The 16,742-nt window shown below is 46.9% G+C and overlaps 1 protein-coding gene across 2 annotated transcripts in view; it reads left to right on the top strand.

The window, feature by feature from the left end:
- The window catches only part of SMAD3 (SMAD family member 3), a 127,732-nt gene that overhangs the window by 29,733 nt on the left and 81,257 nt on the right, over positions 1-16,742 (top strand). Inside the window, exon 3 of one of the 2 annotated variants that reach the window (XM_011940354.1) lies at positions 12,656-12,673. The exons of the other annotated variant lie outside the window; for it this stretch is intronic. Coding sequence (XP_011795744.1) covers positions 12,656-12,673 — 18 coding nt within the window. The remainder of the gene's footprint in view (positions 1-12,655; positions 12,674-16,742) is intronic. 2 annotated transcript variants of the gene reach the window in all.

Genomic DNA, 16,742 nt, shown 5'->3' with positions numbered 1-16,742 from the left:
TTCTTTTTCTTTTTGGCTTTTGTTGCCCAAGCTGGAGTGCAGTGGCTCAATATCGGCTCTCTGAACCTCCGCTTCTTGGGTTCAAGTGGTTCTCCTGCTTCAGCCTCCCAAATAGCTGGGATTACAGACACCTGCCACCATGCCCAGGTAATTTTTGTGTTTTTTTAACTAGACATGGGGTTTCACCATGTTGGTGAGGCTGGTCTCGAACTCCTGACCTCAGGTGATCCACCAGCCTTGGCCTCCCAAAGTGCTGGGATTACAGGTGTAAACCACTGCATCTGGCCCATCTTGAAATTCTTAATAATTTTATCTTTGACCTAGTGTTTTGGAGCATGAGCATGGGTAGAGATGTGGGCAGTATGTGAGCCTTGAGCCTTCTGCTCCATTCACATGTAGCATTTGAGCACAGACTTCTGCTGGACCTGCAATGTGGGGGAGTTGAGTGAGAGTCAAAGCAAGTATGAGATGTCACATCTGCAACTGAGTAGGCAGAGACCCTGACAGTCCTGGTCCTGATGCTTTCCATCTGAACTGGAGCTTGTCTTGGACGTAGAAAGAAGGCGATGACATTCTAAGAAACATCAATGACCAAAGAGCCCCATCATATCCTTTATTAATCATGTCACTTCCCTTACACCAACCACTTATACTGCAAATGATGACGGAAGAAGGAAGAGGAAAGAGAGGGCACCCATAATGCCTTTTCCTCTCAGATCTTCCTCACTCCCCAGGAAGCATAAAGAGTGATGGTAGAATGGACACTATCGAGAAGCGAAGTAAAAACGATTGAGTTAGCTTTATGGATGTTTCTCTGGTTCTGGTACGTCACAAAATGCATATCCAAGCCCTAAAATACAATTCATGTAATGTTGGTGATTCCACATACTGGTTAAAGGCTTTTTATATTTGCAGTTAAAACTGGCATCACACAATATAAATAGGAGTGGTAAAATTCGTGCGAATTCATGCAATTTAAAATTTTAATGTTGCTTTACTTAGAATAATATTAAATAGCAAATTAAAAACACCATGACACATCAAGAGAGAGACTGTGAAAGAAAGAAAAAGCTTTCTATTTTAGTACCATGATTGGTACTTTTTTTTTTTTTTTTGCCTTTTGCACAAAGGGTTCCATATTTTTGTTTTGCGCCGGGCCCCACAAATTATGCAGCCAACCCTGACTGGCATCCTGGGCCTGGAGGTCTCAGGCTGGTCTTGCACGGGCAGCCTCTAGATCCCTGGTCTGCTCACATTGTCTCCTGGGTTGCGGAGCCAAGAAACAACATATAGGCAAGTGAGCATGTACGCTTGCTCTGAAGATTCCAAGCTTCCAGGTGGTGGTGGCTCTGTTGATAGAGAGAAAAGGTGAAGAATTTCAGAGGCTACAAACATACTCTTGTTGAAGGTGTTTTTGGGGTCTCCTGTGCATTTACTCCTGAGAATTTTTGGGCAGCCTAGTGTAGAGGCATGAACCAGCAGTGAGCTGAGAGAGAGGCCCTAGTTTGACTCTTAACTCAGGCATAGTCTCCTTGGGTGAGTCATTTCTTCATCAGGCAGCCCTCAGTCTTTTGGTTGCAGTGTAGTTATTAAAAATGTGGGGTACTTGGAGGCTGAATTCTTGGGTCAAATCTTATCTCCATCTCTCTGTCCTTTTTTTATTTTTGTTTTTTTTTGAGACAGGTTATTCCTCCACCACTCAGGCTGGAAGGCAGTGGTATGATACTGGCAAACTGCAGCCTTGACCTCCCAGCTTAAGTGATCTTCCCATCTCAGCCTCCTGAGTAGCTTGGGACTACAGGCATGCACCTCTGTACTGGGCTAATTTTCATTGTTTTCTGTTGTTGTTGTTTGTAGAAACAGAGTTTCACTATGTTGCCCCAGGCTGGTCTCAAACTTGAGAGCTCAGGCTCTCTGCCTGCCTCAGCCTCCCAAAGTGCTGGGATTACAGGTGTGAGCCACTGCGCCCGGTCTCGTCTCCATCTCTTAACTAGTTGTTTGATGTTGGGCAGGTTGTTCAAGCCTCTTGGAGCTTTGGTTTACCCGTCTATAAAATGGGTATAATGGTAACTACCTTATAGCATGGTCATGAGCATGAAATGAGGGCAGAGGGAGGAGTTAACATTGTGTCTAGTCGATGGGATTGAATCAATGCTAGCAAGGGTCATGATGGTGAAGAATGAGGGGAGGAGGAAGAAACAATTCCTGTGGGGGCTAGGACCAATCGTAGTATCCTCTAGGAATCCTGACCTTCAAGGTCTAACTTCCGAGATTCTGTGAGTACGGTTCTAGGGAGCCTCTGCCTCAGACTTCTAAGTATTTCTTCAGGCCGTGCTGTAGAAGTTACTGGAATGAAAGAAAAAGTGTAGTGTTTGAAGGTCTTCAAGGATCCTGGTCCTCTCACCCTGTCACTGTCAGTCACATGACCGTTGACTGTCCATTCCGCACTAAGCCTTGGTTGACACATCTGTCAAATGGAGCGGCCATGGGTGTGCCTGCCTTAGAGGATGAGACCCAGCTGAGATGACCTGCGGAGAAATCTTTTATAAACTTAAGTACTGGTGTTAGGAAGAGCTAACATGGTGAGTCTTCAGTGTTTATTTAAATGCTACTCACTACTGTCCTGAGAGACTCCAAGAAGGAGTTACTTTGTTTGGGCCTCAGTTCATGGTCTGTGAGATGAGAGGATTGTGCCATAAACTGCCCCCCCCCCCCAAGGCAGATTAAAAAAGAAGGAAGGAGGGAGGGAGGGAGAGAGAGAAAGAAAGAGCAAGCAAGCCAGCAGGATTTGGAATCGTCCTCTAACTGGAACCACAATCGCAGGTTTCAGGGACTCAGGAAGGGGTGCAGCCCAGCTTGTGGTTGAGAAATGAATGTCAGATGTTAGGAAGAAAAAGGCCTATCTCAACGTAGCAGGGGTTTCTTACTGCCTCTGCCTCCTCAGCCCCGGTAGCCTGTCACTCCCTGGCGAACAGCTTGGCAGCACAGAGGCAAACCACAGAGTACATTTGAGGCCCAGATCTGCTTATTTCAAGGGTGGGGCTGCGTTTTTCTCCTGCCACAGTGAGCTAATTAAAGAAAACAAGCTTGGGGAGTTGGAAGAGAACTGTCCGCAGGACACTTGGGGAGGCTTGCATTGGTTGGGGAGGCTTGCATTGGTTGTGGAGGCCTCCACAGCCCCCAGAAGGCAGGTGGAAGTGGGCATGGAGGATCCCACCCATCCCCGGTGGGGTCCGAGTGCCCACTGTTGCTCAGCTGGGAGACTCGGGGACAGTGGGAGGGCATACATGGATGGGAGGGTGGACTCCGCTCCTGAGAGGGCCAGTGTGGAGGAGGGTCAGGCAGCCCATGGAGATGGGACAGTGTTCTGAAACGCTTCACAAATGTGGACTTTTGCTCCAAACTGTGGACAGAGCCTGTGTCCTGAGTGAGGGTCAGCTCTGTGAGTACCTATGATAATTCCCCTCTCTGTGGTGCTGCTCTTTCGTTTCATGTGTCAGCCTTAGAGAAAGTGGCTGTGACTTCTGCATTCCTGAGAGTACGCTGACATGAGAAGAAGTAGCCGCTCTTGTTCAGAGTCACAGGGCTGGGAAGTGGGATAAGAACTCAGGACTTCTGTCTCCGGATTCAGCATGCTGATTATGGGGAAAAGCAGACACCAGTTCATCATTTCTTGTAAGCATCACTGTCCTCCATATTGGAGCCCAGCTCAGACAGCTGCATAGTATTCTATAGAGAAGGTGTGTTGTTGAAATATTGATTGTGCAAATTGAATTGGGTTTTAAGACTACTGGGAAAACTATTTAAAGGAATCCTGTTGTGAGTCATTTTGAAAAAATGGAGAATTACACCACTTCCCCAAGGATTTTCTATTTTGGTAAATTTCATGTGGCAAGATTGCTTAAAGAAGGGTTCCTATGTTTTGCTACCTTATACTGGATACTGCATAAGGAAGGTTTACTCGCCAGAGGTCTGCACACATTGGAGAACTGGGGGAATATGTAATACTTGTGCAGAAATGTTTTGATTCATGTACTCAGAAGATGGCTCTGGATGACACCTCCAGCCTATTGATTCCCAAGTAAGGTGTGATGATGCCACCGCCAGCGAGATGTGCTATGAGGAATTTTTGTTGATGATGAAAAGTGGATGCTAACTGATTGCATACCACATGCCCCATACCTTACATAGATTATCTTATTTAATTATTACTGATAATAGTACTACAGTCTGTGAATGATTTACTTAGCAATTAATTCAAAAGCATGTTCCACTCTACAGTGGAATATTTTTTGAGCCAAGAAATGAAGTACGTGGCCAGGCGCAGTGGCTTGCGCCTGTAATCCCAGCACTTTGGGAGGCCAGGGTGGGCGGATCACTTGAGGTCAGGAGTTCAAGACCATCCTGACCAACATGGTGAAACTCCGTCTGTACTAAAAATACAAAATTAGCCGGGCATGGTGACACATGCCTGTAATCCCAGCTGCTTGGGAGGCTGAGGCAAGGGAATTGCTTGAACCTGGGAGGCGGAGGTTGCAGCGACCTGAGATCGCGCCCTTGTACTCCAGCCTGGGCAACAAGAACGAAACTCCAACTAAAAAAAAAAAAAAGAAATGAAGTATGTGCCACAACATGGACGAACCTTGAAAACATTATGCTGAGTTGAAGAAGTAAGACATCAGAGGCCACATATCACATGATTCCATTCCCATGCAATATCCCAATAGGCAAATTCATAGAGATAGAAAGCAGATTAGTAGTTGCCAGGGGTGGAGGAGAGGGGAACGGGGAGTGACTGCTTCATGGACACAGGGTTTCCTTGAGGGGTGTTCTGGAACAAAATAGTTGTGGTGGTTGTACAATACTGTGAATGAACTCAATGCCACTGAGTTATATACATTAAAATGGCTAACATGGTAGATTTTTGCTACATGTATCAATATATTAATGTATTGAGTGCATTAATTACAATATTAATATATTGTGATAAATATGGCAATATATTGTGATAAACATATAAATTGATTTTAATATATATTAAAATCAAATGTATTCCTCTAATGGTGTCCATTTCACTGACTTAGTTTCTGATATGTTTGTGTTGGGTGGGACAGAAAGGAACGGGTCATTTATGTGTACACTGAGGCTGAAGAAAGAATGGGACTTTCCAATCCAGGCTCTACCTTTATGAGGAACCAGAGACCCAGAGAGGGCTAGTGACTTGCCCAAGGGCACAGAGCAGCGTACCAGAGTTGAGCTTTGGCTTCTAGCCTCCTCACTTTCTGTTGGGGAAGTCACAGTGGGAAAGTGGGTTTTAGCTCCTTTATGTCTTTGGGTATGTTCTGGGTTACTGAGGATCAGCTGTGTTCCACCTGGCATTTTGTGCAGCCCTTGGGTGCTCAGGGAAATTGTCTGTCTCACCCTGAGGTGAGGCTCAGGAGGCTCTGGGGCTGTGTAGCAGAAATAGAAACAACCCAAGTCCTGGGCTGTGTCCTCGTGGATGTGTCTAGAACAATTCCAGTCGTGCTACTCGCTTTGGGCAGTTAGCGAAAGGGCCCAATTATGTGCAGATACATACGTCTGGTGTTTGATGGGAGACTTGCCATGTGACACTGCTTCTTCTTCTCTTTTTGACCATAAACATCTGACACTACAGGAAATAAGAAACTTTCCAGTACCTAATTTATGCTCACTCTACTTTCAAACCCTCTTGGCCCCAGCACAGGGTAAATGAAACTGTAGCTTATAGTAATATTTACATATGGGAGTCAATGAGCTGTTTAAATACTTGGATGTCAGAAAAAGATTTCAAATTTAGCAAGCCCCCTGACTCTCCCACCCTCTGGCATGTAGTGGGTAGACCTGCCTGCTCTCTGAGGTCGAGCTCTGCTATCCTGCCCTGGTCGGTGGCAGTATGGCAATGATGATGATGGTGACGATGATGCCACCGGAACAGGCTGAGCAGTAATTGAATTAAATATCTATTTAATCCCTAGGAGAATCTGAATAAGGTTTCAGGATCTTGGAAGTTCAATTGTACTGTCAGTAACTGAGGTGAGATCCGTAGGCAAGGAATGACAAGATCGAGACTGATTAGCTATATGACCTTAGGAAAGTAATCTAAAGCTTGTTCACAGAGTCCTCATCTTTGAATGTGAACGATATTTCTGGCCTCTCCTATCTTACAGAGTTGGTGTGAGCATCTGCATGAAATGATGGACGTTGAAGTGCTTTGTTAGCTGTTGAGACTCTACTGAAATGAAACCCAAGGGTGGGTGCCACTGAAAGAAATAGGAATGAATGCAAACTGGTTTGTGTTGGGAGTTGTACTTGGCACAGCAGAATTTGCCTTTGTCTGTAGGAGCGTCTTAGCTGTGGGAAGCAGGGCTTGGAATGCGCTGATATTTATTTCTGCCATCAAATCAGGATTATGAGGCACCTGATCTATTTAAGGCCGTGTGAGTGGAACCAGGTCCTGCCTTCCAGAAGTTCATGGTTAAATTGTGTTTTCATGGGTCACCTGGAAGGCGAGCTTGTGTGAGAGTGAGGAGAATTGACCCAGTGAATCCTTCCTGCCTCGAGGCCCACCATGTTATTCAAATCAGTCTTGGGGGAAATGCTGTAAAAGAGTGTGTGTGTGTGTGTGTGTGTGTGTGTGTATGTGTGGCATGCATGCTCGTGTGCGTGAGTTTATGTTAAGAGAAAGAAAAAAGCCAGGAGAGTAGGATGAGTCAGATTTAACCACTGTTTTTTCCCTTTTGAAACTTGTTATGTTCATACACATACAGCAGTCATACACTTGCTCAGAAATGTGTGAAAACCACTTAAAATGTGTGAGATGCGGCCCTTTAGAAAGTGTGCCTTCCACCACATTCTCTTGAGCAGTGGAGTAGGTTTGTGAGTGTTCATATCTGTCCTCATCTGTGGGAATTGTATGTCTAAGGTGCTAGTTCAGGGCCATTCTGGGCCGACGTGTGTGTATAGACTTGTCCTGGATGTGATGGGAACAAGACCATCCAATGTATGATGGGGAATTCTGTTAAACAGGTAGAATTCTGAACCTCTTGGTGGTCCTGGCTGGTCAGTTGCAGGGAGTGACCTTGAATGGACTGGGAAGATTGGATACACCATGTTTCTGTAGACAGGATACGCAGTACCTTAGCTTGGTATTTAAAGTTCTCCGAAGTGACCACTTTCTGGATTTACCTTTGTGTGGTCCCTCTGCTCCTCCCAGGTGAGGCTCATCATAGCTCCTCTTCAACGTGCTTTCTCCACAACTGCTGCCATGTTTTAGCTCCCCTTTACGTTTCCTGGGATGCTCTCCCAGACTCCTCTGTACCTTTCTTCTTTCAAATCCAGAACAGGTCCCATCTCCTTAGTCTTAACTGTCTGTGAATGGCCTGTTGCCTCACTTCCCAGCTCTGGCATGTCGTACATGCTCAGTACACATTTTTGAATGCATTAATTTGGCTCTTCTCTGTGAAGGCAGCTTGTCAGTGTGTCATTCATCTGCCCAAATTTGATTGTCAGCTTCCTTTGTACGGAGCTGTACTATTCTTTTTGTTGTTTTTCATAACTCCTTCCCCCTGCCTCCCACCACCCCAGTTAGAAGAGTTGTAGTCAAGGTCGTGTAGTCAAGGTCATGCAAGAGCTACACACTTGAACCTTTTCCATGTGATTTCACACAAGGCATACGGCCTCCTTGGGACTTACTTTACATTACTCGACAAGGGGATAGCAAGACCCACCTTGGCTGTATTGAAGGCTGCATGATGATCAGGAGAGAGTGAGGGATGGGAAAGAGTTTGGAAAATAGCAGAGCACAATGCAAACATGAGTTATTCATGGTTTTGTGTCCACGCTGACTGTGCCCTGACATTAAGGCTGGGCGGGTCTGGCCCAGGGCTTCCGGGGTAGGTGCTCTGCTGGTGTCTGCTACTGACCTGGAGTCCAGGACCCCTGAGTCCCAGTCACCCTCCCTGGGCTACAGTTTCCTCAGCTCAGCTACCCTTTCCAGCCGTGACTGCTGGTTGTGGAGCTGAATGTGTGTGGGGCGTGGGCCTGTGTGTGGACTCCCCACCCCTGTGTGGTTTTCCTAAGCTCGCAGTGCGACAAGGAGCTGGAACAGAGCTACAACAGCAAGGAGGGTTTCCTCCAGCTATCAGTGCTCCCGGATCCGCTGTTTCGGCTTTGACATCACCGGGAGTGACCACCCTAGTCCTCTGTCTTTGTGCCAAGCTCGTTGCTAGATCACCATAAACACTCACTTGGATTGAACAGAGAGGCTATTTGCAGTATCGAAGGTGGCAGAATTATTTCACCTTTTCTAGAGGTGTTGACGTTCAAGGGTAGTTGGCGGTGACTGTACAGAAGGGAGACAGGAAGCCTGGAGGAAGGAAAGCGGGTGCGTAGCCGAGAAAGTGCACAACGGGCCCTACTTGTAAAAGTGCCTGCCTCCGCTGGTTTTGTTGTGGCAGCGTTCAAAGGCAGGAAGACAGATAAGATCGGATTTCAGGATTTTTGTCTGCCCCCTACCTCCGCCCCCAACTTTTGACAACCAAGAGCTTTTCCCCAGCAGGAATGGGTATATTTCAACTTCTGTAATCCCTGCGTCTCGCACAATACTTGGTATTACAAGGTGCTCAATGAGTGTTTGAGTGAATGAATGCCTTCCCAGTTCTCATCACAGCTATAGGGTGTCCCTGTATACATCAAGTCATGGTTAGCAGCAGGTTTGATCGGGTAAGAGACACTAATCAATGTGTCTGATTCTAGAAGAAGACGGAGCTTCTTGGAAGAAGGGCCTGCCCTCTGAAGCTGTCCTCTGTGTTCCCCGGCATTCTGCATTTTGCGGTCACCCCTCATTATCCCTGAGTCCAGGAACACCTGAGATTGGAAAGGATTCCAGCCCCGTAGGGCCTTTATTGTGGCCCCCAGTAAGTGATAAATATTCATACTAATTTTGGGCAGTGTCCTTTATCCAGCTGTTTTCCCATGAGTGCCCTCTGTTCCATCAGGTGGCCGAAGATGGATAACTTTGGCAAAGGGCTTGACACAAATGGCCAAGTTTACACTGGATCACTGTACTCCGTGTTATCTTGTTTCCCCGCTGGTCATTGCCACACAAGAAAGTACTTCCTCTGTGGGCTTTGCCCACCCCCTTCCCTTGACAGAGACCTCTGGGTCTAGTTAAATGTATAAACTGCATTGCAGGAGTGAAGCGGTTTCCATTAAGAACTGGGATCTATGTCCTGGGATCCAGTTCTTCTCCCCGCCTTTTAATACTGAAAGCTGCTTCCCATCTGAGAGCTGTCTGGGGACAGACACGTGCAGCTGTGTGCAAACTTCTTTGAGAGTTTGATCTTGCAGGCGTCCCAGTGGCTGCTCTGCCTTGTCTGCTTCCTGGGGGTCTCTCAGTATCAAAGCCACCTGTGGCTCCATCTCACCTCCCTGAACAGGAGGCGCCATTTGTCAGGAGGCCTTGCCACCTTTGGCCCTTTCTTTCCAAAGAAAGAGCCCTGGCCTGGAGTTTTTGTCTCAGCTCAGTTGTGTGACCTTAGGCAAGTCAGTTGACTTCTCTGAGCCTCAGTTTACTCCTCAGTAAACAAAAAGATTGGATGAGGCGCTCTTCAAAGTTCCTGCCGTCTGTGTCCTTCCTCTGCATTCTACAGGGAGGGAGGAGCTGCCTCTGTTTGGTGGTGGGGACTCAGGCAGGATGGGTAGGGAGGGGTAGGGGAACGAGATCATGGTGTACCTCCATGGCCACAGTGGAAACTTTGAACCTTGAGCTGTATGCGGTGAGTCCAGGATGCTGAGAAGATGCCGGGCTGTTGGGTAAGCATAGCCCCTACGGGAAGCAAAGAGTATTATTCAGCCCTGTGGAATGCTGAGGCAGGGCTGAGCTTGGGCAGGGTGGCTGAGAGAATTGTGGCTCTAGCTGTGGGCAGAAATTCATGGCCTTGAAGAATGGCTACTGTATATACCAGTGATAAATATTAGTCACTCTGGCAGCAGAATGAGTTTCCTGTGCTGCATTTTTGGCACTTCCAGAAAAGGGAAAGCCTTTCTCTCTGACAGGGCACAGGAGGGAGAAACAGGAATGTGTCTCTTACCCTGATGCCCTGGCTGGAGATCCCATGGGGTTTTCAGCCTGCCTGAGGCAACACAGGGCCTACTAATGCCTCCTGTTGCCCTAGGTCAGGCCAGGGTCCATTGTTGACATCTATGCTGTGCTACGTCTCCGGGCCTTGCTTGAGCATGTCTTGAATCGAAGCCTTCATCTGCGCTCATTTCCCTGCCCTCCCTGCCGTCTGCACAGCCTCCTCCAGGTCTCCCCTTCCCAAAAAGCACCACCACCCAGACCTCAGGAAGCGATCATTTTAGCCTCTTCTTCTCCCTCCCCATCCAGGACATCACCGAGCCCTGTCAGTTCTGCCCCCAGAATATCTAAGTCCATCCAATGCCCCATCTCCATTGCTGCTTTCTCACCCAAATCAGGGTGTTTCTGGCCCCATCGCCCTCCTACCTGGTCTCCCTGCCTGCACCCTCGTCTCCACTGGGCCCTTTCTACACCAGCAGCCAGCATAATCTCTAAGAAATGTACCTCTGTCATCGGTCATATCTGCTGAAAATTGTTCAGGGCTTCCTGTTGCCTTGAGGATAAGGGTCTGAATCCCAAACAAGGGTTCACATCTCAACCTCTCAAGCCTACCCTGACCTTATGTTTCTTTCCTCGGGGCGTTTGCACATGCTGTTCCTTCTGCCTGGAATGCTTGTCCCCATAGTTTTCAGCTAGTGAATGTGAGTCAGGTTTCCCGTTAAATGTCATCTAAGAGAGCCCTTCCTAATTCCCTCCTTCATCCTAACTATCCTCAGTACACTCTCTCATACAGATTGTTCTTTTCCTTCTGAGACCCTACTCCAGCTTGTAGTTCTAAATCTGTGATTATTTACTGTCTGTGTTCCTCTTGAGGGCAGGGGCCATTTCTTTTGTTCTCTACTATGCTCAGGACCCAGAACCAAGGAGCTCAGTAAATATTTACAGGCATGCATCATACGTGGAGGACACTTAACGCTGTGATGGCCCCACACCCGGCTTCCTTTGGGGCCTGTCCCCTGCTCTCCATTACCCACGGAGTAGTCACTGAGCACTGACTCTTCCTGGCTTCACGCTCTGGCATCAAAACTTATCAGTCCCACATCTCAGTCTTTTGCAAGGTGACACTTCATCTGATTACCTAATTCACACTAAGGTGTTAATGGTGCTAATGACATAGTATTTATTACCCCAGGGGACCCAGAACGGTGGTATCAAAACATATCATTCCCCAGTGGTTTAAAACTCCTTGGTAGCTTTCCAGGGAGTCCAAGTAGAGTCCAGTCTCCTTAGCTGGGTTCACAGGGCCCCGTCTGCACGACTCGGCTTTTGTCGGCTTCCCTAGCCCTGACTTCCTAAGCCTTAGTCATCGCCCTCTCTCCCACCCAGGGCTCAGGACAGTACCTGGAACAGCCAAGCCCTCAATAAATGTTTACTGAGTGCATTAAAAAAAAAAAAAAAAAGATTTTAATGAGTCATGCTTAACTGAAGATTTTGGTGTAGTCAGTTGTTGGGCCTTGGATGCCAAAGGAATGACAAATGGTGGGAATTTCAGGCACGGCGACTGTGACAGCCCCAAGGAAACCAAGAGAGAAGTATCTTTATCTGGGTAGAGGGGAGTGGGCCTTTCAGAGCCTCGAAATCTCCTCACCTGCTGTACCACTCCCGCCACATAAGCACCCTACCCTTCTTCCCAGGGTGAGATTTAATCAGCTCTGCTTTCTGATGTGCCAGACGAGGGGAGAGCCGCATTGCCATGCCTTCCTGCCCTCCTGATGCAGTCTGTGGTCACCTGCAGGCAGAGACAGATGAAGTCTATCATTCGGCTGAGAGTAATTTCTGATAGGAGAGGGGCTTCCCCCGGCCCTTTCCGCCTCTCTGAGCCTTGCCAAGGTCACTTGGGTTGCCCAGCCTAAGTCACTGCCTGTCGCCGTGGTTATTGTGTGGACAAGGCCTCCCTCTGTCCCTCCACTTCCCCTCCCTGCCCCATACTCTTGCCCTCACCCACCCCAAAGCCTCGCCCTTCCCTTCCATAGGGATATGGCCTGAGAAAGGAGGAGCCATCTGATTTTGGTTTAGTTTAGGAAAATCTTCCTTTTTGATTTGTTTTAGTGTTAGGTGCAGAGTGGTGACTATTGTTGGAAATGAGTGGGGGATTTTGGCTTCGTTTAGGTTTTGGAAGGGAGGATTCTCTGAGGCTTGAGGCTTCTGTGATACTGACATCTGGTGTGGAAAGTCTTCCTCCCTCATTTAGGTGGCTGGGCCTCCAGGTTACTTCCCCAGCAGCCTCCCTGGATCTTCTCTCCTCTCCCCCTGCCCCTGCACCATGCCCAGGGTGATCTTTCTAAAGGACAAATCTTGATCTAGCACGTCCCTGGTTAGAACCCTTCCATCCAGTGGTTCCTAGTGCTTCGAGGATAACTCGCCTTGTCCCTCGGTGTCTGCACAGTGTCCTCTATCTCCTCTCACTTGGCTTTGCCCTCAGGGGCTCCGGTAAGAAGCTTTCCAACCTGGCAGCTACAGACTCTGTGCAGTTGTATTATTGCTGTAAATGGGCAGGGATTATGCGTTTGCGGAGTGACTGATTTCAAGTACAACTGCTACCACGGGAGAGGTCTGTGAAAATCACTGGAATTGAAAATTATCATGCTTTGCCCCAAAAGGTTGAGAATCCCCACTCTGATGATACTAGAAACCTGCTTTCCTCCCCACCCTGTGCCAAGCCATTTCTTGCCTCCTTGCTTTGCCCATACCAGCCTGGAATGTCCCAAACCTATTCAACTTGCTTCCTCCAAAACGTAGTCCCAGCTTGATCTCCAGGAAGCAGCCTTCAGATGCCCCCTCCTCCTGGCCACTGCAAATGTGTCCCCCCAACTGCTGAGGCACATGCCTAGGTCTGACACACACCATGATATGTTGAAAACATTGGTTTCTGGGTTATTCTTCTCACAGTCCCAGGCAGCGAGCCCTCAAGGACAGGGGCTCCATGGGACTGGTCTCTGGGTAGGAGGCCAGGACCCAGGTCACTAAGGGCGTGTCACTCATCTGGACCACAGCTCACTGCCTTGTGGTGTGGGCTCTGTTCTCTGCACTGGACTCATTCTAAAACAGAGCATTTGGTCCTTGCATCCTGCCTTGTGGTTTAAGACTTAGTAGATTGAAAATGACAGTTGTGCTCCATTTTCATTTGGAAAGAAAAAAAAGAGTGGAAAACTAGAGATTGCACTGATCTGGAGGTAGAGAGAAAACTGTGGAGATCAAAGAATATATTATTTATTATGAATGTTACATAGATCAAGGCATGTTTGAAATAGGCTTAATTTTCCTCAAGTTGGCTTTTGTCTCACAATTGAGTTCTTGTTGACAAAGACCAGTTATTATTCATCTTTGTGTCTCTGGAGCCTAGCATGGTGCCTGATAAAGCGTGATCACTTCACAAATACTTGTCGAATGAATGCATGGGATGATGAATATGCATTTGGGTATTTTTAATGCTTGATGATTAGAACATTCTCATGGCTTGTTAACTTGTAAGACATAATTTTCATTGTAAGTTCTTTGTGTGTGCAAATGCTTTTTGTGTGGAATGCTTGCCATGCACTGAAAAATGCTTTGTGATAGCAGTTTTGAAAAATTGAGTCATTTTTCCCTGATTGAAGCTGAGTGACCTTGTGCAAGTCCATTTAACCCTCTGGGACTTGTGGCCCTCATCTATAAAATGCGTAGAAGGTCAGAGTGGACCTCGTGGCTTGAGAGGCTAGTACCCTCATGCTGCATGTAACTGTCACATCCTCCTCTTTGGTGGTTGGACACTGACCCTCTCCCCAAGGGTTCCTGCACAGAGCTGGAATTCTCTCTGGTGTCTTTGACTGCATTCCAGTGGGTGGAATGCCTTGTTTCTCAGTAGCAATGAGAAATGTTAATGTGGGGTTATGAAAGCAAGCCAAGAGCCATGGAATAATTAAAACACACACGCACACAAAGAAGGAAAAGCGAGAGGGGAAAACACACTTAATGGACAAGGGATGAGTAAAACCCAATGGACTGAGAAAACCCCAGAGCTGAACTTCACATGACCCCGCGTGCTGCCTGCAGTTGCGACACCTCATGCCCCTTGTGCCCCGCCGGCCTCTCAGTGATGTCAGCCGGCCATGGGCCCCACAGGAAGCAGGGACTGCCATCAGCCTGGTGGAGCATGCCAGCCCGCTCCTCCTCCGTGGCCCACTTCCCACCCACCTGGGTCTCCAGATAACATGAAGCCATAGCTCCCAGGCTCGTCAGCGGGGGAAACCAACTCAGTGCTTCTCAGAAAACAGAACCCCAGCCCATTAGTGATGTCCACGCAAGCAAGAGATGACCAAGAAGAATGTTTGTCTTTTAGGAGTTCTCTGCCTGAAACCAGCAAGTTTCCTTTAGGGGTAGGGTGACTGTGCTTGCTGAACACCTCTAGGTCATCAGTGAATGAAATAATTCATTCTGTGCTTGAGGGTCTAAGACCCAGGGGGTTTAGGAATAAGTAAGATATTGGCTATGTCCTTGGAGTTCTGTGCTGCTTAGGGGATACGACTCAAACTCACAGACATCCGTGGCTCAAATCAAGGCATATGGATGCAGTGACTCTTGGAACATTCAAGAGAGAATCACCACCTCTGCCAGTGGAGGAAAGACCAGGAACTGCCCACCTAGTTTTCCCATGACCCCAGCCTGTAGTGGGATATGTCAGAAGATTTGGACTTAGAGGAACTTGGGTTTGACAAAACAGAAGTGTATGTATATAAACAGAGAGAGATGGGAGTGATGGGGGATAGGCCGCTGACAGCGCCTGGGTAGTCCCTCCGCCTAGGCGACAGCGTTGACTTCATAGTGTTGTTGTGAAGTTTGAAGAAGATACAAGAGGGAAGAGGAACGTTCCTTGCTGTGCAGATGCAAGTGCTCATTGTTACTTGTTCTGCCTCTCTGTGTCTGTGACATCCAGCCAGCCCTGTGTGGGCTGCCCCTGGTTGCAAAGTGGGCCTCCTGCCGTTGAGCAGCTATGGTCCAGCGGGCAGGTACGCCACAGCCGTGGAAGCCTAGTTAAATCATTACATAATAGTATGACCAATCTTTTCTTTAAAGAAATTCTTCCTTTTGGAATAATTGTAGATACACAGAAAAACCGTATACAGGTAATACAGAAAGTTCCAGTGTACCCCTGACCCAGATGTCCGTAATGTTAATGTCTTACATTACCACGGTACACATGTCAAAACTAAGAAACAACATTGGTACATTACTGGTAACACAAGTCTGGACTTTATTCAATAAACCTTTTGAAAAATAACAGCTTTATTGGAATATAATTCATATACCATAAATCTACTCTTTTAAGGTATATGATTTAGTGGTTTTTAGTATATTAACGGAGTTGTGCAACCATCATCACTATCTAATTTTAGAACATTTTCAACACCACAAAAAGAAACCTCATACCCATTAACAGTCACTTCCTGCCCATCCCCCTTAACCCTGGCAACTTAGTCTACTTTCTGTTTCTCTGGATTTGCCTCTTTTGGACATTTCATATAGGTGAAATCATACAATTTGTGGACTTTTGTGTTTGACTTCTTTCACTTAACATATTTTCAGAGTTCATCCATTTGTAGCATGTGTCAGTATTTCATTCCTTTTTATGGCCAAATGGTATTCTGGTGTATGGATATACCACATTTTGTTTGTCCTTTCTTCAGTTGATAGACATTTGAGTTGTTTTCGCTTCTTGGCTATTGTGAATAATGCTGCTATGAATATTTGTGTATAAGGTTTTTTTTGTGGACATGTGTTTTCATTTATCTTGAGTAGATACTTAGAAGTGGAATTATGGGGTCATTCGGTAACTTGTTTAACTTTTTGAGAAACTGCCAAATTGTTTTCCAAAGTGGTTGTACCATTTTAGAGTCTCTCCAGCAATATATGAGGGTTCCAGTTCTCCCCATCCTTGTCAAGACTTGTTGTCTCTGTTTTATTTTAGCCATTCTAGTGAATGTGAGGTGGTATCTCATTATAGTTTTGATTTGCATTTCCCTATTGGCTAATGATATTGATCATCTCTTCATGTGCTTTTTGGCCATTTGTGTTTTTTGTTTGTTTGTTTTTGAGATTGAGTCTCATTGGGACATCCAGGCTGGAGTGCAATGGTGCCATCTCGGTTCACTGCAACCCCTGCTTCCTGGGTTAAAGGGATTCTCCTGCCTCAGCGTCCTGAGTCGCTGGGATTACAGGTGCGTGCCACCACCCCCGGCTAATTTTTGTATTTTTAGTAGAGACAGGGTTTCACCATGATAGCCAGGCTGGTCTCAAACTCCTGACCTCAGATGATCCATCCATCTCAGCCTCCCAAAATGTTGGGATTACAGGCGTAGCCACTGCACCTGGCCTTCCATTTGTATATCTTGTTTGGAGGAACATCTACAAATCCTTTAGCCATTAATTTTATTATTTATTTTTTTCTTTTTTGAGACGGAGTTTTGCTCTTGTTGCCCAGACTGGAGTACAATGGTGCAATCTCAACTCACTGCAACCTCTGCTTCCTGACTTCAAGAAATTCTCCTGCCTTAGTCTCCCAAGTATCTGGGATTATAGGCGCCTGCCACCACTGCTGGCTAATTTT

The sequence above is a fragment of the Colobus angolensis genome, unplaced genomic scaffold, assembly GCF_000951035.1.
Source record: "Colobus angolensis palliatus isolate OR3802 unplaced genomic scaffold, Cang.pa_1.0 Scaffold19, whole genome shotgun sequence".
NCBI lineage: Eukaryota > Metazoa > Chordata > Mammalia > Primates > Cercopithecidae > Colobus > Colobus angolensis.
Note: the sequence above shows the minus strand (reverse complement) of the source record. Positions and strands in the feature narration are given on the sequence as shown.